The sequence below is a fragment of the Mobula hypostoma genome, chromosome 9, assembly GCF_963921235.1.
Source record: "Mobula hypostoma chromosome 9, sMobHyp1.1, whole genome shotgun sequence".
NCBI lineage: Eukaryota > Metazoa > Chordata > Chondrichthyes > Myliobatiformes > Myliobatidae > Mobula > Mobula hypostoma.
In genome coordinates this window covers 62392259-62414924 of record NC_086105.1, presented here as the reverse complement: position 1 = coordinate 62414924, position 22666 = coordinate 62392259, and the positions used below count along the sequence as shown (strand labels likewise).

Genomic DNA, 22666 nt, shown 5'->3' with positions numbered 1-22666 from the left:
GTAAGTTAAAATATTTGTTTGTTTGAGATATTTCAAATCATTGTATTAAGAACTTTAAGCCGGATATTTTCTTATTAAAGGACTTTACACCACACAACAAAATTCCAATAAGTGTAAATTAAACGAATAAGATAAAATGATGTTAATTCTATTAACCTTACATTGCATAATGCACAAGACTCTTAGTAAAGCTCATGATTTTTTTGCAAAATCTTAGTGAGGGTATTGGCATTCATTGTTAATGGAGGAAATTTGACGGCACTATTTGGAATCTGCATGTGTGCTGATATTCAGAGAACATTCTCCATGAGTCTGTGTTTGTCCATAGAAAAGTGACAAGAACTTGGATGTACTTACTAACTATTCTTTCTGTAAATTAGCTACTTACACTTTTAAATAGAGGGGTCACATCCTTCAATCCAAGGAAGAATTGCAAAATATATAGAACTTTGGAACCTGTTAACTGATAATCCAATTTCTCTAAACCACCTCTTTCTAAATTCTAAAATATAGATCATCAGGCCCTTGTGATTTATCAATTTTCAAATTCACCAACTTCTCTAGTTCTATTTAGCCTTTTCAGTTCTTGGTTCTCACCTGACCCTTTTATTGACTCTAATATATCCAGCAAGTTTATGCACCTTCAGTGAAGGCAGGCACAAAGTAATTATTTCATTCCTCTGTCATTTTATTATACCTTGTTAAAGACAAGAGATCCACATTTACGAGGGGTGATTGATAAGTTCATGGCCTAAGGTAGAAGGACTCAATTTTAGAAAACCTAGCACATTTATATTTCAATATAGTCCCCTCCTACATGTACACACTTAATCCAGCAGTCATGGAGCATACAGATCCCCTCTTTGTAGAAGTGGTCCACAGCACAGGTGATTGATAAGTTCGTGGCCTAAGGTAGAAGGACATTCAAACTTTCTGCATTATCACTCAAAGAGTTGAACTGCATGTGCATGTAATGAGAGCATCTTGGATGTCCAGGTGGTCCACAGCAAGGGTGATTGATAAGTTCATAGCCTAAGGTAGAAGGAGGTGAGTTATACAGTTCTCTGAAAATACAGAAAGTTTGAAGTTAATAACTCATCTCCTTCTACCTTAGACCATGAACTTATCAATCACCCCTGCTGTGGACCACTTTTTGGAGGTCCACGACGCCGACTTCTACAAAGAAGGGATCTGTATGTTCCACGATCGCTGGACTAAGTGTGTAAATGTAGGAAAAATATATGTGCTAAGTTTTCTAAAATTGACTCCTTCTACCTTAGGCCACGAATTTATCAATCACCCCTCATATCCTTGTTAGCCTTTTGCAGTCTTGCAAGCTCTTGCAGTCCATTTTTATATTTCTTGCCACTCTCCTTTCATTTTTAAAACTTCCTTCATAGTTTTCTTTGTCTTTCTCTGCTGGTTTCCAAAAAGGTTCCAATTATCAACCATCCTGGTGTTTCTGGGAACTTTTTAAGTCCTTGGATTTAGTAATTTAGGAATGCATGATTTATAGTTTGCATACCCTGTATGTACAAGTGAGCAGGTGGTAGATGGAAAATGATATGCATTTGCTGACTGTTGTGGGCTTCAGGTATCTTCCGCATTTCTGACTTACAAACTGTATAGGTTGCAACTGTTCTGGTTATGAATAGTTCACAGAACCATAACCCTGACATAACCTGAGGGCGTCCTGTATGTTTAATTTCTCTGGATAGCCACAGAAAAATTATTTATTTTCATTTTCTTTGTGCCTCAAAGGATTTTTTTTTGCAACTTGTGCACTATTTCTTTAAATGTCAAATATTACCCGTCCACCACCATACCTTTCAATGTATTTTTCCAATCAACCACAGCCAATATTCACACTGTAATTTCAGCTTTTCTTAATATTCCTCTAAGCAGTGATGCATTTCTCATGCGTTCAAATAATAATTGAAATGGATAAATAATTAAAATATTTATTTGAAATGACTATTTATTTCAGCTGACCAGAAAGGTCACTTGCTTGTTCATTCTTTTGTGAAATACGTAGGAACACTTCTTCATCCATAAAAATAATAATCTATATATTTAATAAAATATGTTTAATTATATTAATTATTTAATTATATTACATTTCATTACATTATATTTGATTAAGCCATATTATTAAATTCACAGGGGCATAATTTTGATATGTAGATTGAGGCTTCTCTGTCCCAGTCCTGTCACCACAATACCACTTCATTAGCCTATAGTAAAAGCTAACCGCTCCCCGCCCCCAGCAGAAACTCAATCCTTGTGTTTAATCAATGGATTGCTTCCTGCTTCTACAACAGAAAGTAACTAATGCTCAATAGTTAAAACCATTGTGACTTTATTCTAGCCACAGTGGCCACAAACCTACTCAAAACTGTGCATTCCCATTACAAACTGGAATTGGTTCCTATGGACCCAGCTCCTTCAAGTGCTTTTATTTATATTGTGTAGTTTATATCAATGGTGCTAAAAGAAAATCAAAAAAAAGTCATGCTGAAAATAAAAGGTATTATTTATTTCCTTTCTCTTTAGAATCATGCATGTAATTTGCCAAAATGCCAAGCATTCATATCAATCAAAACTGGAGCTCATCTGTTACTGGGACGGGTTATCAAAAGCAGGGTTTGATCCTGCAGTTACCTATCACAACATGGTGAATCAGTTGGTGGCCACATCCAACCTGTCAGCAGGAAAGAAATGTACAACAGCAGTCATAGGTACCATGAAGAGATAATAACAGTGTAAAAATTCAAACTATAAACTTTCCTTATCTTTAATGCTGTAGACAATGGAAATATATATTACCAGCAGATGGCCTTGTTATATTACCTTCAGTACAGATTCCTTAATTATTGATTTTAGAACATAGAACAAAACAGAACAGTACAGACCCTTCCTCCACAAAGTTGTGCCAACCTTTAACCTTCTCCAAATTCAATCTAACCCTTCCCTCCTACATAGCTCTGAATTTTTCTATCATCCATATGGCTATGTAAGAGTTTCTTAAGTACCGCTAACATATCTGCCTCTACCACTATCTTTGGCAGGGTGTTCCATGCACCCACAACTCTTTATGTTTTAAAAAAAACTGGCTCTGACATTCCCCTTTTAGTTTCACCTTAAAATTATGCCCCTGGTATCATACACCTCTATTAGGTCACCTCTCATCTTCCTTTACTCTGAAGAGAAAAATCCCAGCTTGCTCAATCTATCCTCATTAAGCATGCTTTCTAATCCAGGCAAAATGTTGGTAAATCTCCTCTGACCCTCTCTGAAGTTCCCACATCTTTCCTATAATGAGGCAACCAGAACAGAACACAATATTCCAAGTATCATTTTAATGAAAGTTTGGATGCATTCATTTATAAAAGAGCCCAGACTTATGCAGTGATGTCCAAGGCTGGTCATTTCATTCACACTGATACAGCACCCATATATGTAAGTGCCTCACCCCACCAATCATTGCCACAAGCACATCCCAGCTCAAAGCTGCTGGTGTGTGACTTAAGATCCTGAATGGTACTATTTAAAAACAAACAATTTTCATTCATTTCAACATTTGGAACTAACATATAATACTTGGGAAAGTGAAAATAGTAAATGAAAACCAGGAACTGTAAATGCTAGAAATGTGTAATAAAAACAGAAAATTTTGGAAACACACAGCAGGACAGGGAGAATCTATAAAAAAAAAGTTAGAAAGCGTCTTACACTGCCTGATGTACAGAATGTTTCCAACATTTTCTGTAACAATACTAGAGACCCTAATTTCTCAACAAAGGTCATTCACCATGCTTCAAAATAATAATGTTGTCATTGCAGTCGGTGACAGCCAAATGGCAAAGTACAACAACTGCACTCGAGCTGCTCTGGTATGTTTTACTGCTGAATTTCTAAAGGATCTTGACAAGGTCACAACATCAGAAGAATTGCTGCTGATTGCTCTTTCCTTGCTACCAATGGTAAAATTTAATTTTTGGGGTAATTAAGTCCATAGATAATATTTGAAATAGCAAGGATCTTGGTGACCAGTTATCATTGCAATATTCATCTTCAATTTTTATAGCTATCTTTTACCTTAAAAGTCTTTATTAAGTAATAAATTTATTGTTCTGCAATAATACTAAATGACAACAGGCATAAAATTTGGAAAACTGACATTAAAACAGATATGTTTTAAACTCACAACATTGAGTTAATAGCCTAGAAGTATTCTTACATGTTTCAAAGTTCATGTGCAGTACCCAGTGCAGTTTCCATTAAAAATCTGTTCTCTCAGTTGCAAAATCTATGACTTTCATTGTGGCAAGGGAAGTGGTGGAGGACAGGTAATAGGCTAAGTTTAAAGAAATCTAAGATAAAGAGATAAAAATTAGCTTTATTTGTCACATGTACATTGAAACAAACAGTGAAATGCATTGCTTCTACCTGATCAAATCAGCAAGGACTGTGCTGGAGGCAGCCTACAACCGTTGTCACACTTCTGCTGCCAATATAGCCCGTCCACAACTTCCTAACCCTAACCCTAACTGTACATCTTTGACATGTGGGGGGGAAATTGGAGCACCCAGAAGGAAATAAGGGAAAGTCTGCCGATGCTGGAAATCCGAGCAACACACACAAAATGCAGGAGGAACTCAGCAGGTCAGGCTGGAGTTCCTCCAGCATCTTGTGCGTATTGCTCGGATTTCCAGTATCTGCAGATTTTCTCTTGTTTGTGATCGGATTACTACACTGTGAAGTCTCTTCCAGGGATGCCTACCCTGAAGAAGTTTAAATCTTCCCTTCGACGGGAGTTCGGTGAAACCTTCTCTTACTGCTCCCCCTCTGCGATCCCTGCTGCTCTCCGACTCTTCGACCACATGCTTACCCAGACCTGCTAGTCCTGCCGAAGGGTTTTGGCCCGAAACATCGACTGTACTCTTTTCCAAAGATGCTGCCTGGCCTGCTGAGTTCCTCCAGCATTTTGTGTGTGTAACCCAGAGGGAACTCTTGCGCTTATGGGGAAGAACGTTCAAATGCCATACAAACAGCAGCGGAAATCAGACCATCATTGGTAATTGCTGGCACTGTAAGGTGATTGTGCTAATCGCCATGCTACTGTGCCAGGAGCATAGTGGAAATAGTGGGAGCTTATAGAGATGGAGCAAGTTGTGGATGGGCCAGGCCTACAGAGGAATTCAAACACAAGGTTAACTGCATTAAACTTGTTATAAAAAGTGAGGATATGTATCATCGGGGGGTGGAACACTTCAGGATAAAATGTGATGAGCAGAGAAAACAGCAAAAGTTACTTGAATCCCCAACAAATCTACTTTATTATTTCCTGTCAATATTCACCTTACGTAGAGATATTCCTGTGCCTAGTGTTACTTTATGTACATATAATCAGTTGATGTATATAGGCTACTCTTATGTGCTTCTATTTATTGTGTTCTTTATGTTTATGGTGTTTTTTTAATGTTGCATCTGATCCAGAGTAACAATCATTTCATTATCCTTTATACTTGTGTGCTGAAGAATGGTGAGAAATGATCTTGAATCTTGACTGTGGGAGACTAGAGAATAGCAAAACACTGATGTAAATAAGTTTGAGGGTAGTAAATAAGGATTTTAGGTCATGGAAATAGAATTTGCCAGTCTTGTTATTAGGAAATGAAATTGAATGTTTTCAAAAGAAGTACTTCATATCATCCACGAGGAAATCTGCAGATGCTGGAAATTCAAGCAACACACACAAAATGCTGGTGGAATGCAGCAGGCCAGGCAGCATCTATAGGAAGAGGTAGAGTTGACGTTTCAGGCCGAGACCCTTCGTCAGGACTCGTATCATCCTATCACTTAAGATTCTTTGTCATGTCCAACTACTGTTGAAATGTGAGTTTGAGTACTGAAGAAGGGCGTCAGCCTGAAATGTTGCCTCTTTATGCCTTTCATAGAGGCATACAAAATTACAACACAAAAACAGGCACTTCGGTCCATCTAGTCCATGCTGAACTATTAGGTTGCCGAGTCGCATCAACCTGCAACCGGAACATAGTCCTTCATAACTCTCCCATTAAGCACCTACTGAAATGTTTCATAGATGTTGAAATTGAACCTGTATCCACCACTTCTGCTGGCAGCTCGTTCCACTCTCACCACCCTCTGAGCGAAGAAGTTTCTCCTCATGTTTCCCTTAAACATTTCACCCTTCACTCTTAATCCATGTTCTCTAGTCCTAGTCGCACCCAACCTCAGTAGAAAAAGCCTCTATACCACTCATAATTTTGTATACCTCTATCAAATCTCCCTCATTTCATAGATGTTGCCTGACCTGCTGAGTTCCTTGTGGAAAGCGGCCAGTGAGTGAGTGAGCCAGTGAAGGAGTGGAGCTTTGAGGCTTTGACTCGAGAGATTCTGGCAGTTCTGGCAGTTGGTCTGTGCAATCAAGTAAATCAAGATTTGAATAGATCAGCAGAAAGCCGTTGATTAGACAATCAAGATTTGAATAGCTCAGACTCAGCAGAAAGCAGCAGATTGGGCAATCGAGGTCTGGTGACCAAGCATTTTGAAAAGCTCAAACAGATAAATAGAGGGATAGCTCAAGCGAAGCGGCCAGTGAAGGAGTGGAGCTTTGAGGCTTTGACTTGAGAGGCTTCAACGAGAAGAGGTGGAGGTCAAGCTAGCTCGCAGTTAGTCTTTACAATGTCTCCTGAGATGGTGATGTGCCTCTCATGTGAGATGTGACAGTCTTGGGGGAATGCCCCTCTCCCGCAGAGTCACATCTGCCAGAAGTGCATACGGCTGGGCGATCTGGAAGGCCGTGTAAGGAATCTGGAGCAGGAGCTGGATGACCTTCGACTCATAAGGGAGAATGAGGCAGTCATAGATGAGAGCTACAGGGAGGTAGTCACACCTAGGCTGTCAGAAGCAGGTCGTTGGGTGACAGTCGGAGGGGGGAAAGCGAAGGTGAGCAGACAGGTAGTGTAGAGCGCCCCTGTAGCCATTCCCCTGAATAATAAGTTTACCGTCCTGGATACTGTTGGCGGGGATGACCGACCAGGTGTGAGCCATGGTGGCAGGGCCTCCGGCACTGAGTCTGACCCGGTGGTGCAGAAGCGTGGGACGGAGAAGAGGGGAGCTGTCGTCATTGGAGACTCTATAGTCAGGGGAGCAGACAGGAGATTTTGTGGATGTGAGAAGGACACCCGCATGGTTTGTTGCCTCCTGGGTGCTAGGGTTTGGGATGTCTCTGACCGGGTGCACGACATCCTGGTACGAGAGGGAAAGCAACCAGAAGTCATGATACATGTTGGGACCAACAACATAGGCGGGAAGAGGGATGAGGTCCTGAAGTGTGAGTTTTGGCAACTAGGCAGAAGGCTGAAGAACAGGATCTCAAGGGTGGCGTTCTCAGGATTGCTGCCAGTGCCACGTGACAGTGATGGTAAGAATTGGAGGAGATGGCAGTTGAATGAGTAGCTGAGGAGTTGGTGCAGGGAGCAGGGTTTTAGATTTTTGGATCATTGGGATCTCTTCTGGGGAAGGTGGGACCTGTACAGATTGGATGGGTTGCACCTGAACTTGAGGGGGAGCAGTATCCTTGCAGGTAGGTTTGCTAGCATGGTTCGGGAGGGTTTAAACTAATTTGAGGGGGGATGGGACCCAGAGCAATAGAGCAGTGAAAGAAGTGCATGGAGTAAAGCCAGATCTAACATACAGAGAGGCTTTGAGGAAAGAGAAGCAGAATAAACGGTGTAAAGACAGTAAGGTAGAAGGGTTGAAATGTGTGTACCTCAATGCAAGAAGCATCAGGAACAAAGGTGATGAATTGAGAGCTTGGATACATACATGGAATTATGATGTAGTGGCCATTACAGAGACTTGGCTGGCACCAGGGCAGGAATGGATTCTCAATATTCCTGGATTTCAGTGCTTTAAAAGAGATAGGGAGGGCAGAAAAAGGGGAGGAGGGATGGCATTACTGGTCAGGGATACTATTACAGCTACAGAAAGGGTGGGTAATGTAGCAGGATCCTCTTTTGAGTCAGTATGGGTGGAAGTCAGGAACAGGAAGGGAGCAGTTACTCTATTGGGGGTATTCTGTAGACCCCCTGGTAGCAGCAGAGATACAGAGGAGCAGATTGGGAGACAGATTTTGGACAGGTGCAAAAATAACAGGGTTGTTATCATGGGTGACTTTAACTTCCCTAATATTGATTGGCACCTGATCGGTTCCAAGGGTTTAGATGGGGCAGAGTTTGTTAAGTGTGTCCAGGACGGATTCCTGTCACAGTATGTGGTGAGGCTGACTAGGGGGAATGCCATACCAGATCTAGTACTAGGTAATGAACTGGGTCAGGTCACATATCTCTCAGTGTGTGAGCATCTGGGGGACAGTGACCACTGCTCCCTCGCCTTTAGCATTATCATAGAAAAGGATAGAATCAGAGAGGACAGGAAAATTTTAATTGGGGAGGGGCAAATTATGAGGCTATAAGGCTAGAATTTGCGGGTGTGAATTGGGATGATGTTTTTGCAGGGAAATGTACTATGGACATGTGGTCGATGTTTAGGGATCTCTTGCAGGATGTTAGGGATAAATTTGTCCTGGTGAGAAAGATAAAGAATGGCAGGGTGAAGGAACCATGGGTGACAAGTGAGGTGGAACATCTAGTCAGGTGGAAGAAGGCAGCATACATGAGGTTTTGGAAGCAGGGGTCAGATGGGTCTATTGAGGAATATACGGAAGCAAGAAAGGAGCTTAAGAAGGGGCTGAGAAGAGCAAGAAGGTGGCATGAGAAGGCCTTGGCGGGTAGGGTAAAGGAAAACCCCAAGGCATTCTTCAATTATGTGAAGAAAAAAAGGATGATAGGAGTGAAGGTAGGACTGATTAGAAATAAAGGTGGGAAGATGTGCCTGGAGGCTGTGGAAGTGAGCGAGGTCCTCAATGAATACTTCTCTTCAGTATTCACCAATGAGAGGGAACTTGATGATTGTGAGGACAATATGAGTGAGGTTGATGTTCTGGAGCATGTTGATATTAAGGAAGAGGAGGTGTTGGAGTTGCTAAAATACATTAGGACGGATAAGTTCCCGGGGCCTGACGGAATATTCCCCAGGCTGCTCCACGAGGCGAGGGGAGAGATTGCTGAGCCTCTGGCTAGGATCTTTATGTCCTCATTGTCCACAGGAATGGTACCGGAGGATTGGAGAGAGGCGAATGTTGTCCCCTTGTTCAAAAAAGGTAGTAGGGATAGTCCGGGTAATTATAGACCAGTGAGCCTTACGTCTGTGGTGGGAAAGCTGTTGGAAAAGATTCTTAGAGATAGGATCTCTGGGCATTCAGAGAATCATGGTCTGATCAGGGACAGTCAGCATGGCTTTGTGAAGGGCAGATCGTGCCTAACAAGCCTGATAGAGTTCTTTGAGGAGGTGACCAGGCATATAGATGAGGGTAGTGCAGTGGATATGATCTATATGGATTTTAGTAAGGCATTTGACAAGGTTCCACATGGTAGGCTTATTCAGAAAGTCAGAAGGCATGGTATCCAGGGAAGTTTGGCCAGGTGGATTCAGAATTGGCTTGCCTGCAGAAGGCAGAGGGTCGTGGTGGAGGGAGTACATTCAGATTGGAGGATTGTGACTAGTGGTGTTCCACAAGGATCTGTTCTGGGACCTCTACTTTTTGTGATTTTTATTAACGACCTGGATGTGGGGGTAGAAGGTTGGGTTGGCAAGTTTGCAGATGACACAAAGGTTGGTGGTGTTGTAGATAGTGTAGAGATTATCAAAAATTGCAGAGAGACATTGATAGGATGCAGAAGTGGGCTGAGAAGTGGCAGATGGAGTTCAACCCGGAGAAGTGTGAGGTGGTACACTTTAGAAGGACAAACTCCAAGGCAGAGTACAAAGTAAATGGCAGGATACTTGGTAGTGTGGAGGAGCAGAGGGATCTGGGGGTACATGTCCACAGATCTCTGAAAGTTGCCTCACAGGTAGATTGGGTAGCTAAGAAAGCTTATGGGGTGTTAGCTTTCATAAGTCGAGGGACAGAGTTTAAGAGTCACGATGTAATGATGCAGCTCTATAAAACTCTGGTTAGGCCACACTTGGAGTACTGTGTCCGGATCTGGTCGCCTCACTATAGGAAGGATGTGGAAACATTGGAAAGGATACAGAGGAGATTTAGCAGGATGCTGCCTGGTTTAGAGAGTATGCATTATGATCAGAGGTTAAGGGAGCTAGGGCTTTACTCTTTGGAGAGAAGGAGGATGAGAGGAGACATGATAGAGGTGTACAAGATAATAAGAGGAATAGATAGAGTGGACAGCCAGCGCCTCTTTCCCAGGACACCACTGCTCAATGCAAAAGGACATGGCTTTAAGGTAAGGGGTGGGAAGTTCAAGGGGGATATTAGAGGAAGATTTTTTACTCAGAGTGTGGTTCGTGCGTGGAATACACTGCTTGAGTCAGTGGTGGAGGCAGATACACCAGTGAAATTTAAGAGATTACTAGACAGGTATATGGAGGAATTTAAGGTGAGGGCTTATATGGGAGGCAGGGTTTGAGGGTCGGCACAACATTGTGGGCCGAAGGGCCTGTACTGTGCTGTACTGTTCTATGTTCTATGTTCATATTATGTATGTTACTCTGCATTTCCAGCATTTTGCAATCTCTTGTGTTACTGAATTCTGAAGCATGCTTTGCTTACTTGCAGTCGTGTCCTTTGGACCTTATGGAAACAGAGATTTATTTTAAAGTGCACTACAACATTGGGGATGCCTGCCTCAATGCAGGAAAGTTACAGGATGCAGAAAAGTATTTTCAAAAAGCTTTGCACTCTATTGATTTTGCATCAAAAGACATCAGGAAATGCCTTCCTGAAACTGTAAGCTGCACAGGTAATGAAAAAATTATGTTACTCATGAAAGTGTATTTTGTAACATGCCAGAGGATATGCAGTGCAATGTGAAGTGTGACACACTATTTGTGATCAGTTCTGGTTCTCAGATTGATTTCCCCTCCCCACCCAACACCCCCCCCACCCCCCCATGGCGATCTCTTCTCCACAATCTGCATTTTAATTCCGAAAATGGAATAAAAACTATGGATTTATAAAATTGCACCCCGAGCTTCTACCATGCCATAATGAGGGTGTCCATGAACCTATTTGTAAATCTGGACTATAAACCACAAGGATCACTCTCCATCAATGTTCCACAATAAATGTAACAGTTCTTTGCTGTTTAATTTTTATTCGATTGGGAAATGTAAGTTTGTTTACATTTGAGGGGTTTACACTTGAGGGGATTCGCAGCCCGTTCCTTAGCTAGAGCCTTCAGCATTTTGGGCATTGAGGGAGAGAGGAAGAGGAGAGCCATCCGCAGTACCACCGATGCGGCAGAGAGGGCCTCAAGATGGCTGTGGCTCAAAAGGGGGGAGCCATGGAGTCATAAGTAGCTAGCCGTCTGGACACAAGCTGAGGTCTGATCAGCCCCGGTTGGGTCACCTGGAGGAGGGTGTATGACGTTGAAAGACCCGAAACACCCGATGATTCCAGGGACATCACTGAAGATGTGTCCAGAGGCATCAGTAGATGTATGTACACAACAGATGTTGTACCCATTGGGGGATATCTTGAGGCATGTAAGAGGAGATTGATTCGATTTCTGTCCATGGAAAGCTCATGCAACTGTTAAAAGACTGGAAGCAATACCACTCAGCCTGCATGTTATGAAATTACATTGGTTTAGTTCATCTTAGACATGGACTGTTTGCCTGCAGTGCCTGCCCACTCTGACTTATGTTCTCCATGTGGAGGACCAAACAACTGACAGTATGCTCTCAAGGGGTACGGAAAAGTCAGAATGAGCTCTGAAATGTAACTGCACCTCAGGTATTTTATCTCGAAGCCTGATCCAGAATGCCTTATTAGCTTATGATATCTGCTAAGGGCTTTTCAGCTACTTTTTAACAATTAAAGTAAATTTTAATTTTTTTAAGCTAACAAAAAAATTGAACTTACATTAATATTTGCCTCTACTTGACTTTTAACACTTTGTGCCCCCATTTAGATGAATAGCATAAAACAGTGACCAGAGGCCAGAAAAAGCATCTGGCAAGTGTTGATTGAAACAAGTTCAAAGTTCAAAGTAAATTTATTCTCAAAGTGCATGTGTGTCACCATATACAACTCTTGAGTTTCATTTTCTTGTGGGCATCCTCAGTAAGTCCAAGAGACACAATAGAATCAGTGAAAGACTGTACCTAACAGGACGGACAAACAACCAATGTGCAAAAGACAACAAACTGCAAATATAAAAAGAAAAGAAATAATAGTAAATAAATAAATAAATAAATAAGCAATAAATGTTGAGAACATGAGGCGAAGAGTCCTTAAAAGTAAGTCTATAGGTTGTGGGAACAGTTCGCTGATAGGACAAGTATAGCTGAGTGATGTTATCCCCTCTGGTACAAGAGACTGATGGTTGAGGAGTGATACCTGCTCAGGAACCTGGTGGTGTGGGTCCTAAGGCCCCTGTACCTTTTTCCTGATGGCAGCAGTGAGAAAAGAGCATGGCCTTGATGGCGGGGTCCCTGATGATGGATGCTGCTTTCCTGCGACAGTGCTTAGTGCTGTTGGGTTCAGTGGTAGGGAGGTCTTTGCCTATGATAGACTGGGCTATGTCCACTATATTTTTAGGCATTTGTGTTCAAGGACATTGGTACTTCCATAGCAGGCCGTGATGCAGCCAGTCAGTATACTCGCCACCATACATCAATAGAAGCTTGTCAATGTTTTAGATGACATGCTTAATCTTTTCAAACTCCTAAGAAAGCAGAGGCATTGCCATGCTTTCTTTGTAATAGCACTTATGTGCTGGACCAGGACAGATCCTCTGAAATGATAACACCGAGGAATTTAAAGTTGCTGAGTCTGTTCATCTCTGATCCCCCCCCCCCCCATGAAGACTGGCTCATGGACTTCCGGCTTCCTCCCCATGAAGTCAATAATCAGCTCCTTGGTCTTGTTGACATTGAGTGAGATGTTATTGCTGTGGCACCACTCATCCAGATTTTCAAACTCCCTTGTATATGCTGATTCATCACCATCTTTGGTTCAGCCAGTGACAGCGGTGTTGTCAGCAAACTTAAATATGGCATTGGAGCTGTACTTAGCCACACAGTCATAAGTATAAAGCGGGTAGAGCAGGAAGCTAAGCACACAGCCTTGTGGTGCGCTTGTGCTGTTGGAAATTGTGGAGGAGATGTTGTTGCCAAAGCAAACTGATTATGGTCTGTAAGTGAGGAAATCAAGGATCCAATTGTACAAGGAGGTATTGCGGCTTATTGATTATTTTACAGGGGGTGATAGTATTGAATGCCAAACTGTAGTCAATGAAGAAAATCCAGATGTATGCACCTTTGCTGTCCAGATGTTCCAGGGTTGAGTGAAGAGCTAATGAAATGGCATCTGCTGTTGACCTGTTGTGCCAGTAGGCAAGTTAGAGCAGATCCAAGTCAATTCTCAGGCAGGAGTTGCTATGTTTCATCACCAACATTTCAAAGCATTTGATCACAATAGATGTAAGTCAAAGATTCCCAAGCTGGGGCCCACAGACTCCTCAGTTAATGGTAGGGACCCATGGCATAAAAAAGGTAGTGAACCCCTGATTTAAGAGCTACTGGATGATAGTTATTGAAGCAGGTTACCACTTTCTTCTAAGGCACTGGTATAATTGAAGACTGTTTGAAGCAGTTGGGTACTTCAGACTGCCAAAGCAAGGGGTTAAAGATCTCGGTGAACACTCCAGCCAGTTGATCAGCACAGGTCTTTAGTACTCAGCCAGGGATCCTGTCTGGGCTGTATACTTTCTGTGGGTTCACCTGCTTGAAGGATGCTCTCATTTCGGCCAGAGACTGAAATCATAGGGTCATTGGAGGCTGTGGGAGTTCTTGAAGGTGCGTCCACGTTTTGACAGTCAAAATGAGCATAAAATGCATTGAACACATCTGGGAATGAAAAAAGGTTGTTTTCTGGCTTCATAAGTGGGAGGCCTTCAAAAGTGAAATGTTGAGAGGAGAGTTTGTATGTTCCTGTCAGATGCAAGGTGCATTCTGACTCACTGCAGCATTACACTGGGCTCATTGGTGAATGCACCAGTGTAACAGGAAGTCAGATGTAATGAGGCCTGTCAGTTAACTCAATTTGACCTCTGTTTAAACACAATGATAGAATCAATTCCCTTAAGCTATCGCAATAAATACTTACCAAAGTGATACATTTAAAAAATGTATTGATATCCATACGAAGCAAATTTATCATCAATTTCTCTTGCAGTGCAGTTGTTGTGCAAATTGGCAAACCTAAAGATGCGTGAAGGCTCACCCAGAGTTGATGACATTTTACAGAAGACCAAGAAAGTGACTAGAAAAGTTCATAATCCATGCGGAGAAGCAAATTTAAAAATTCTTGAGGGCTTCCAGAAGTGAGTTTCTATATTGATTATTTCAGATTGTTTTTTTTCTCACCAATGGGCTGTGTTGCAGCAACTTATCAATTTGGAACTGAATACTGACTATTCATATTTATTGTCCATTCTGAATTTATATGCTATCCCCTTCAAGGACCCTTGTGAATTAACCACAATGTACAGGACTGGTAATTGAACTTGGTAAGATTTCTAGTCTTCTTTCCTTAGAATATGTTGGCAAATGCATGTTAACAACCCACTCCCATTTATGTAATCACTAAGAGCTGGGGGTGTCTTTGGGGGTTCTAACACTTAACTATCATTCATTCTTTGGGGCACTTCTCTGTTTTCGTGGATGTTTGTGAAGAGAAAGAATGTTTGGATGTATGTTGTAGATATTTCTCTGACATTAAATGTACCTATTAAAATCTATTGAAGTGCTTCTGTTTCTACTATCAACTACAGCCCAAGAAAACTGCACTTATAGTACCGTGCAAAAGTCTTACTGTGAAGATGCATTTAAAAATGATGAAATTAAAAGTTTCTAAATATCAAAAAATTACTATAAAGAGCATGAAACAGTAAAACCTAAATCAAATCAATATTTGGTGAACCACACTTTGCCTTTAAAACTGCGTCAATTTTCTTAGGTACACTGTCATGCAGTTTTATAAGAAAATCGACTGGTAGGTTGTTCCAAGCACCTTGGAGAACTTCCCATTGTTCTTCTGCAGACTTTGGCTGTCTCGCTTGCTTCTGTCTCTTGAACTAGTCCCAGACAGCCTTGATGTTGAGATTAGGTGTATGTGGAGGCCATACCATTTGTTGCAGAACTCCTTCTTTTTGCTGAAGGTTGTTCTTTATGACCTTGGCCACATATTTGGGATTATTGTCCTGCTGCAGAATGAATTTGGGACCGATCAGATATCTCCCTGATGGTATTGCATGATGGGTGAGAGTCTGCTTGTACTTCTCAGCATTGAGGACTCCATTAATTCTGACCAGATCACCAATTTCATTTGCAGAACTGTAGCTCCAAATCTGCAGGAAACACTGTGCTCCACTTTTGGCTGCAGACACTCATCCATGTTAATGCTGTCGAGCTGTTCTATGATAAACTGCTTCCTGTTTGAGCTGAAAATGCTGAATTTTGACTCATCAGTCCAGAGCACTTGCTGCCATTGCTCAACACCTCAGCCCATGTGTTTTTGTGTGCAGGCAAGTCTCTTGGCTTTGTTTCCACTTTGGAGGAATGGCTTTTTGTGGCAATTCTTCCATGAAGGCCACTTCTAGCAAGACTTCTCCAGAATGTAGAGGGATGTACTTGGGTTCCAGTGGTTTCTGTGAGTTCAGAGCTGATAGCAGTGCTGGACTTTTTCAGATTTAGAAGGGACATCAGTTTGACGTATCTCTTGTCTGTTGCACTCAGTTTACGTGGCTGACCACTATGTTTCTGGTTGCCAGCCTTGCCCGTTTCTTTGTGCTTCTTCAGAAGAGTTGGACAGCACATCTTAAAACTCTTGTCTGCCATGAAATTTCTGCTTAGGAGAGACCTTGCTGATACAGAATGATCACCTTGTGACTTGTTGCTATGCTCACTCTTGCCATGGTGTAAAAATGGATGATTTGAAGGTTAAACTGTCACATCTGACACCCTCACCTTTCAGTTGTTCTTCTTCGGCAGAACAACTAAAAAGGTGCATTACCACCACCTATCTTTTAGTTTGGTTGTCCTTCGCCATTGTTTGATTCCTTCTACATCCGTTTCTTGTTTCAGTTTACCAGTTTAGTGCATTCAACTATTTATGTCATTGATCATTAGCACCTTTTTTTTTATCTTTGTTTAATCATACACTGAACTGTATACCTACAAAGTAATCAAGTTTTTACTTCAAAAGCGGTCTATTAATTACCATGTTACTTTCTTAAATGAAATACTAAAATTTCTTTGTAACATTTTTTTTTGGAAAATGAATGTTTGGAAATCTAAACTGCTCTTTTCTACCAACACACTAATGGAGAAGTAAAAAAAAAATCTAAAACAAAATCTATATAAAGAGTTTAGGGTGTGGAAGACTTTTGCTTGGTACTGTAGATCTCCCAGCTTCCAGACTTCAGAACTGTAAGGAGTAGTCTAGCAGTGGACAGACAAGTGCTTATGCAGTGCTAGTAGCATGATCCCTCTGTTTCATTTTGTGCACAGAATAGAACCAGAACACCACAGAGTAGTGCAACCCCCTCAGCCCACAATGTTGTGCCAATTTTAAACCTACTCTAAAATCAATCTACCTCCTCTCTCCTAAAGAATCCTTCATTTTTCTGTCATCCATCTTAGGGCTTCTTAAATTCCCCTAACGTATCTGCCTCTACCACCATCCCTGCCAGGGTGTTCCATACACTCAGTACTCTCAATGTAAAAAAAAACTTTCCTCTGACATTCCCCTTATTCTTTACTGGAATCACTTCAAAATCGTGCCCAATCATGTTAGCCATATCTGCCCTTGAAAAAAGTCACTGACTATCCACTTGATCTTTGTCTCTTATCATCTTGTAGACTTCGAACAAGCCATTCTCCTTTGCTCCAAAGAGAAAAGCCCAAGCTCGTTCAACCTATCCTCATAAGACACGCTCTCTAATCTAGGCTGCCTCCTGGTAAATATCCTCTGCATTCTCTCTAAAGCTTCCACATCCTTTCTATAATGAGACAACACAACATTCCAGGATTGACAATGAAATGTTTTCTTAACCATTATATTCATCTGTCTTGCTATTTTCAAGCATTATTATTTTATTTAGAGATACAGTGTGGAACAAGCCCTTCCAGTTCACCAAGCTGTGCCGCCCAGCAGCCCATCAATTTAACCCTAGCTTAATCACAGGGCAACTTACAATGACCGATTAACTCACTAAATGATACATCTTTGGATTGTGGTAGGAAACTGAAACACTTTGAGGAAACCTATGTGCAGACAGGAAGGAACGTTTAGTCTTGCTTACGGAGGACGCTGGAAATGAACTCCGAACTCCGATGCCCCATGCTGTAATAGCATTGCACTAACCACTGCTCTACCATGGCCCTTAATCTGGACATAATACTGTATATCTCTGGACATAAATATCAAGGTTTCTCCACTAAGCTTCTCAGTATTCTTCTCTATATTTTTTCTCTTGTTTTATTTGCTTTCCTAAAGATGTTGCATTACCGGACTTAGCCGGACTAGCTCATTGACAGTTCCCTGCAGAAGAGACTTTCTTCCTCACTTTCATCACATGGCCAACTTTTATATCATCTGATACTCTATTAATCATGGCTCATATGCTGTCTAAATCATTTGTATAAAACACAAAGAGAAAGGCACTTGACACAAGGCTCTGGAAAACCTCACTATGAAAAGCCTTTAATCTCCGAAATAACTACTGGCCATCACATCCTTGCATGTTGTCACTAAGCCACTTTTGATTCAATTTCACTTTGTGTTCATGTGCTTTTACTTTTCTGGTCAGTTTAATATAGAACTTATCAAAATCCTTGATAAAATAGACATAGACCATATATAATGACTACCAATTCTCTTGTTTCTCTCGGCCCTCTGCTCTCTTGTCAAAAAATGATTGTTCACATTTTTCCCTTAACAAATACCATAAGACATTGGAGCTGAATTAGGCCATTCGGCCCATTGAGTCTGCTCCGCCATTCCATCATGGCTAATTTATTATCTCTCTCAACCCCATTCTCCTGCCTTCTCCCTGTAACCTTTGAAGCCCTTGTTAATTAAGAACCTATCAAACTCCCCTACATTTTAAATATTCCCTCCTCATTTGTCTGTGGGAATGAATTCCACAGATTTACCACCCTCTGGCTAAAGAAATCTCTTCACATTTCTTCTATTCTGAGGCTGTGTCCTCTAGTCCCAGACTCCCCCATTATAGGAAACATCCTCTCCACACCCATTCTATTTAGGCCCTTCAATGCTTGGTAGGTTTCAGTGAGATCTCCCTCATTCTTCTAAACTCCAGTGAGTTTATCTAATTTTTCGGTAACTGGAGAGCACTGGAAAATGAAGCAGACACTCTCAAAACAGTCTAAGGAAAACAATCCACCCAGTGCTGGACATTCATCCACTTTTAAAGATGCTAAACCTTTTACATTTTCTCTTTCTGTGTCTTTGTTTGATCTAGGTACCTCGTGCCATTCTCCATAACTACATCTGCATTCTTCCCTCTTTTATGAAGTCAGGTATTCATCAGTCTCTGCAACATACTACGTCTCAGAACTTTCTCCTTTCTTAGTTATCTTCCAGTTCTTTATGTAATTATATAACATTTTGATGGTTTTTGATTTTATCTGCTTTTCTTATGTACTTTCTTAGTCTTCTGAATATCCTTTAGAATTTGATTTCCACTCTCTCTACATCTCTTGCCTTTTAGTCATGCGGAGCTTTGTGTCCAATGTCTACTTCCACATTCTATATTTTTTGCTCCTTAGTCACAGGGGCTCTAGATTTGGGAATGCTATCATTTTAGTCTTGGAAATATAATCATAATCTTATTCTTGTTTTTTTAAATCATATAACCCTGTGGGAATAATCAGCACTTCCTTTTACTCTATGGAACTTGCAGAGACATGGTACTTCCAATTACTTACATATTTGCCTGATACTATTAACCTTTTAATCTTTTAAATCCCTCATTATATGGTAACATAAACCTGTTGTTCTTTTTCCTTCCTCCCTCTTTTACCAAGTCTCTTTACTTGCTTACAACCTGTCATATTTAGGGTGTCATGGTAGCCTTGCGGTTAGTGAGAAGCTATTACAGCTCAGGGCAACGGAGTTCGGCGTTCAATTCTGGCGTCAATGTGTAAGGAGTCTATACATCCTCCCCGTGGAATGTGTGGGTTCCTGCCAGGAGCTCTGCTTTCCTTCCACATAGTTTAAAGAAGTACCGGTTAGGTTAATTAGTCATTGTAAATTGTCCCATGATTAGGTTAGGGTGAAATTGGGGTTGTCAGGGGTTGCTGGGTGGCGCAGCTCGAAGGACCGGAAGAGCCTATTCTGTGCTGTATTGCTAAATAAATATACTATTTATTACATGATTACATTGTGACAAGATAGACCCATTGGGGAGATTGCCTATTTATAAAATTTTCTGTTTAGATTTCTGTTGTAGCTTGTAACTTGTCACAAGCAGACATATAAAACTGAAAGGTTACTATTTTTAGTGGTATTACTTTTCACTTGAGTTATTTTATATTTCTCTTTACATCTTTGTGGAAAATTCAGTTAAAAGGACTGTTCAGACACATTGTACACCTACTCCTCAATTCAGATTTGCTTTATTTAAATTATGTGACAACTGTTTAGCCTGAAGGTCACACTTTGATGTATAATTTACACTGCTTAATTCAAATTAGTGAGTAATTTTCGGGCCATGCTATATTAGTTATTAGTAATGATTTGTAAATGAGGCAGTAAATTCCTTTTTAATCTAGCCCTGGGACTACATTTGTCTGTAACATGCCTCAGAAGTGAATCATGACAGAACTATTATGTGCAATTACATCAAAATCTCCAATAATATTGTTTAGCATACAAATCTTGATGGGTTTTAGCATTAACATTAAAATGCATAAAAATATAAATGATAAGAGTAATTATAATACATATTCAGAAAAATGCACACAATTGTGAATAAATATTTCCTCATCACAGAAATTGATATTTAATCACGGTTCCTTAAGGTTGTCATAGCTGGGGGAGGTAGTGGGGATAAGCTCCCACTACCTATTAAATGGTCCAAATGGCGTATGTCTCAAATAGCCCCTGACTACCAAGTCCAACTCCTAGTCTTCACATGTGGCTCTTGGCCCAGCGGAACCATATCTACTGACAGGAGAAGGAGCATAGGGAGGTTACTGGTGCCTTTAGATCAGTTGTTTGGGGCAGATGTGGCTTATTAGCCGTGGTTGAAAGCTCATCTAGAGGAAGGAAAACTCTAATCTCAAACCTTTGCTGCCTTGCGGCTATACCCACTCATGGAGAAGGCTTCAAGAGTAAACCACGAGGAAAGGACCAGAGCTGGAGATCCTAAGGCAGTCCTACGTTGAGTTCAACATTTACTGGCAACTCTCGTGATGCCGCTGGTGCCAGGGTGTATCGATCTCTACTGTTCCTTTAGATTCATCAGCTGCTGAGAGGAGGAGCCTGCTGCATGGGGTTGCTCTCCATATCGTACTGCCCCGGCTTGCACATCACGTAGACAGCTGGGATGTAACATCCATGGTTGACTCTGACACCAATGGAGGGCCTCACTTGAAGAAAATTAATCATTTGACTTAATTGCCATTATCCTATTGTAAATTATTTTAATTTTAGCTTGATCTGTGAAAATTGGTTATCACATTTCCCTCACTACAGTAAAAACTCTACTTCTAAACTAACTTACTGGTTGTACTGTGCTTGAAATGTCCAATGTTTAAAGGCATTATGAAAGCTTTCTTTAAGATTATATCAATAAACCATTCAGTTTTTTCTTCTCTTTGGATCAAAGAGAGATAAAAGAATTTATTTGTCACATGTACAGTACATCAAAATGTACAGTGAAATACATAGTTTGGATCAAGTCAAATCAGTGAGGATTGTGCAGGGTAGCCTGCAAGTATCACCACACTTCTTGCACCAACATAGCATGCCTGTGTAGGTTTTCACAAATAAAATGGCAGAGGCATTTTATGTTTCAGAAAAGCGGAAGCAACTCATTTATTCAACTCAAAGAGCGCCGAAAACCCTTTATGTAATTATGTCATCACATCAGATCAGCCTCTTAAAGTAAAACTCCAACTCAATATCAGTGGTTGTGAATTATGTACGCTTCCATGAATTATGTTATCCTACACAGGTCCCCCAGAATTCACTAAAACCGGCCTTGTGAGCCTGTCCAAAGCTCGGACGAGCTGCCTGGTTTGAGTCCTATGTTCCAGGGATGGAGGAACAGCAGGTGCCTCTGCTGCCCAAAGGTGCGATGACATGCTCATGGTCATGTTGTGATGGCAGGGGCATGGTAGTGGAATCCTCCAAATCTTGGTGGGCTGGTTTAAGGCAATCTAGTGAAATACATTCAGGTTTACCTCTCTTATCTATGATAGAAGTCTTTTCTTCCTGTTCCAAAACATGGAACGGGCCATTGTACGGGGGCCTAAGGGGATGTTGGTGTGCATCATAGTGGACACACACAAACAAGGCAGAATGCAGGCTGACAGGAACCCATAAGTGCTGTACGCCATGATGGGAGGTAGGAATAGGTGAAAAGGAATTGAGTTTACTGTGGAGGGTGGAATGCTGTTGAGTAGGCGACCCAGCAGTCATGGCATCAGGAATGAAATCACCTTGCACTCGTCCGTAGACCAACTCAGCCACAGATGACTGCAGGTTCTCTTTTGGAGCTGTTCTGAGCCCCAGCAGAACCCACGAGAGACAATCATGCCAACACTCAGCAGTCAGGGAAGTCATTAGAGCAGCCTTTAAGGAGCAGTGAAACTGCTTGCATAGGTCATTGGACTGCGGGTGATACACCATGGTGTGATGTAGCCTAACACTGAGGTCCTGGTCCATCGCAGCCCAGAGGTTTGATATGAATTGGGTACTGCGGTCAGAGGAAATATCGATGGGGTACCAAACCGAGCAACTCAGGTGTTGATGAATGATTAAGCCATGATTGCGGTCTTCGTTGATGCTAGGGGGATGACTTCTGGTCACCAGATGGTGAGGTCCACCATGGTATGGAGGTGCGTGAAACCACAGGAGGGGGAAGGAGAATCATCAAGGTCCACATTGACATAGTCAAACTTTCGCTAAGGGACCTCAAAAGGAGCCAATGGTGTCTGGACATGACGGTTAATTTTTGCCTGCTAACATTCCAGACAGGCTGCAGTCTAATCACGCACCTCCTTTTGAAGGCCATGCTACCAGTGTAACCAGTTTCTGTGAGGCTTTCTGGCCCAGATGTGAGAGGCCATGGATGGTCTCAAAAACAGTCCGCCTCCAGTTTGCAGGCATGATGAGGCAAGGGCAGTTGGTTGAGACATCGCACAGGAGAGAAACCAGCTTCCCCAAGCTTAATGACAGCTAACCACAAGCCTGTGACTGTAGTTCTGTAAGCTTGGACCTCATTGTCAGTGGTTTGGTCAG

The 22666-nt window shown here is 41.5% G+C and overlaps 1 protein-coding gene across 1 annotated transcript in view; it reads left to right on the top strand.

The window, feature by feature from the left end:
* ttc41 (tetratricopeptide repeat domain 41) overlaps positions 1-22666 on the top strand; it is a 101371-nt gene that overhangs the window by 67099 nt on the left and 11606 nt on the right. The window contains exons 9-12 of the mRNA XM_063058395.1: positions 2554-2738; positions 3844-3983; positions 10724-10907; positions 14348-14495. Of these exons, the coding sequence (XP_062914465.1) occupies positions 2554-2738; positions 3844-3983; positions 10724-10907; positions 14348-14495 (657 nt within the window). The remainder of the gene's footprint in view (positions 1-2553; positions 2739-3843; positions 3984-10723; positions 10908-14347; positions 14496-22666) is intronic.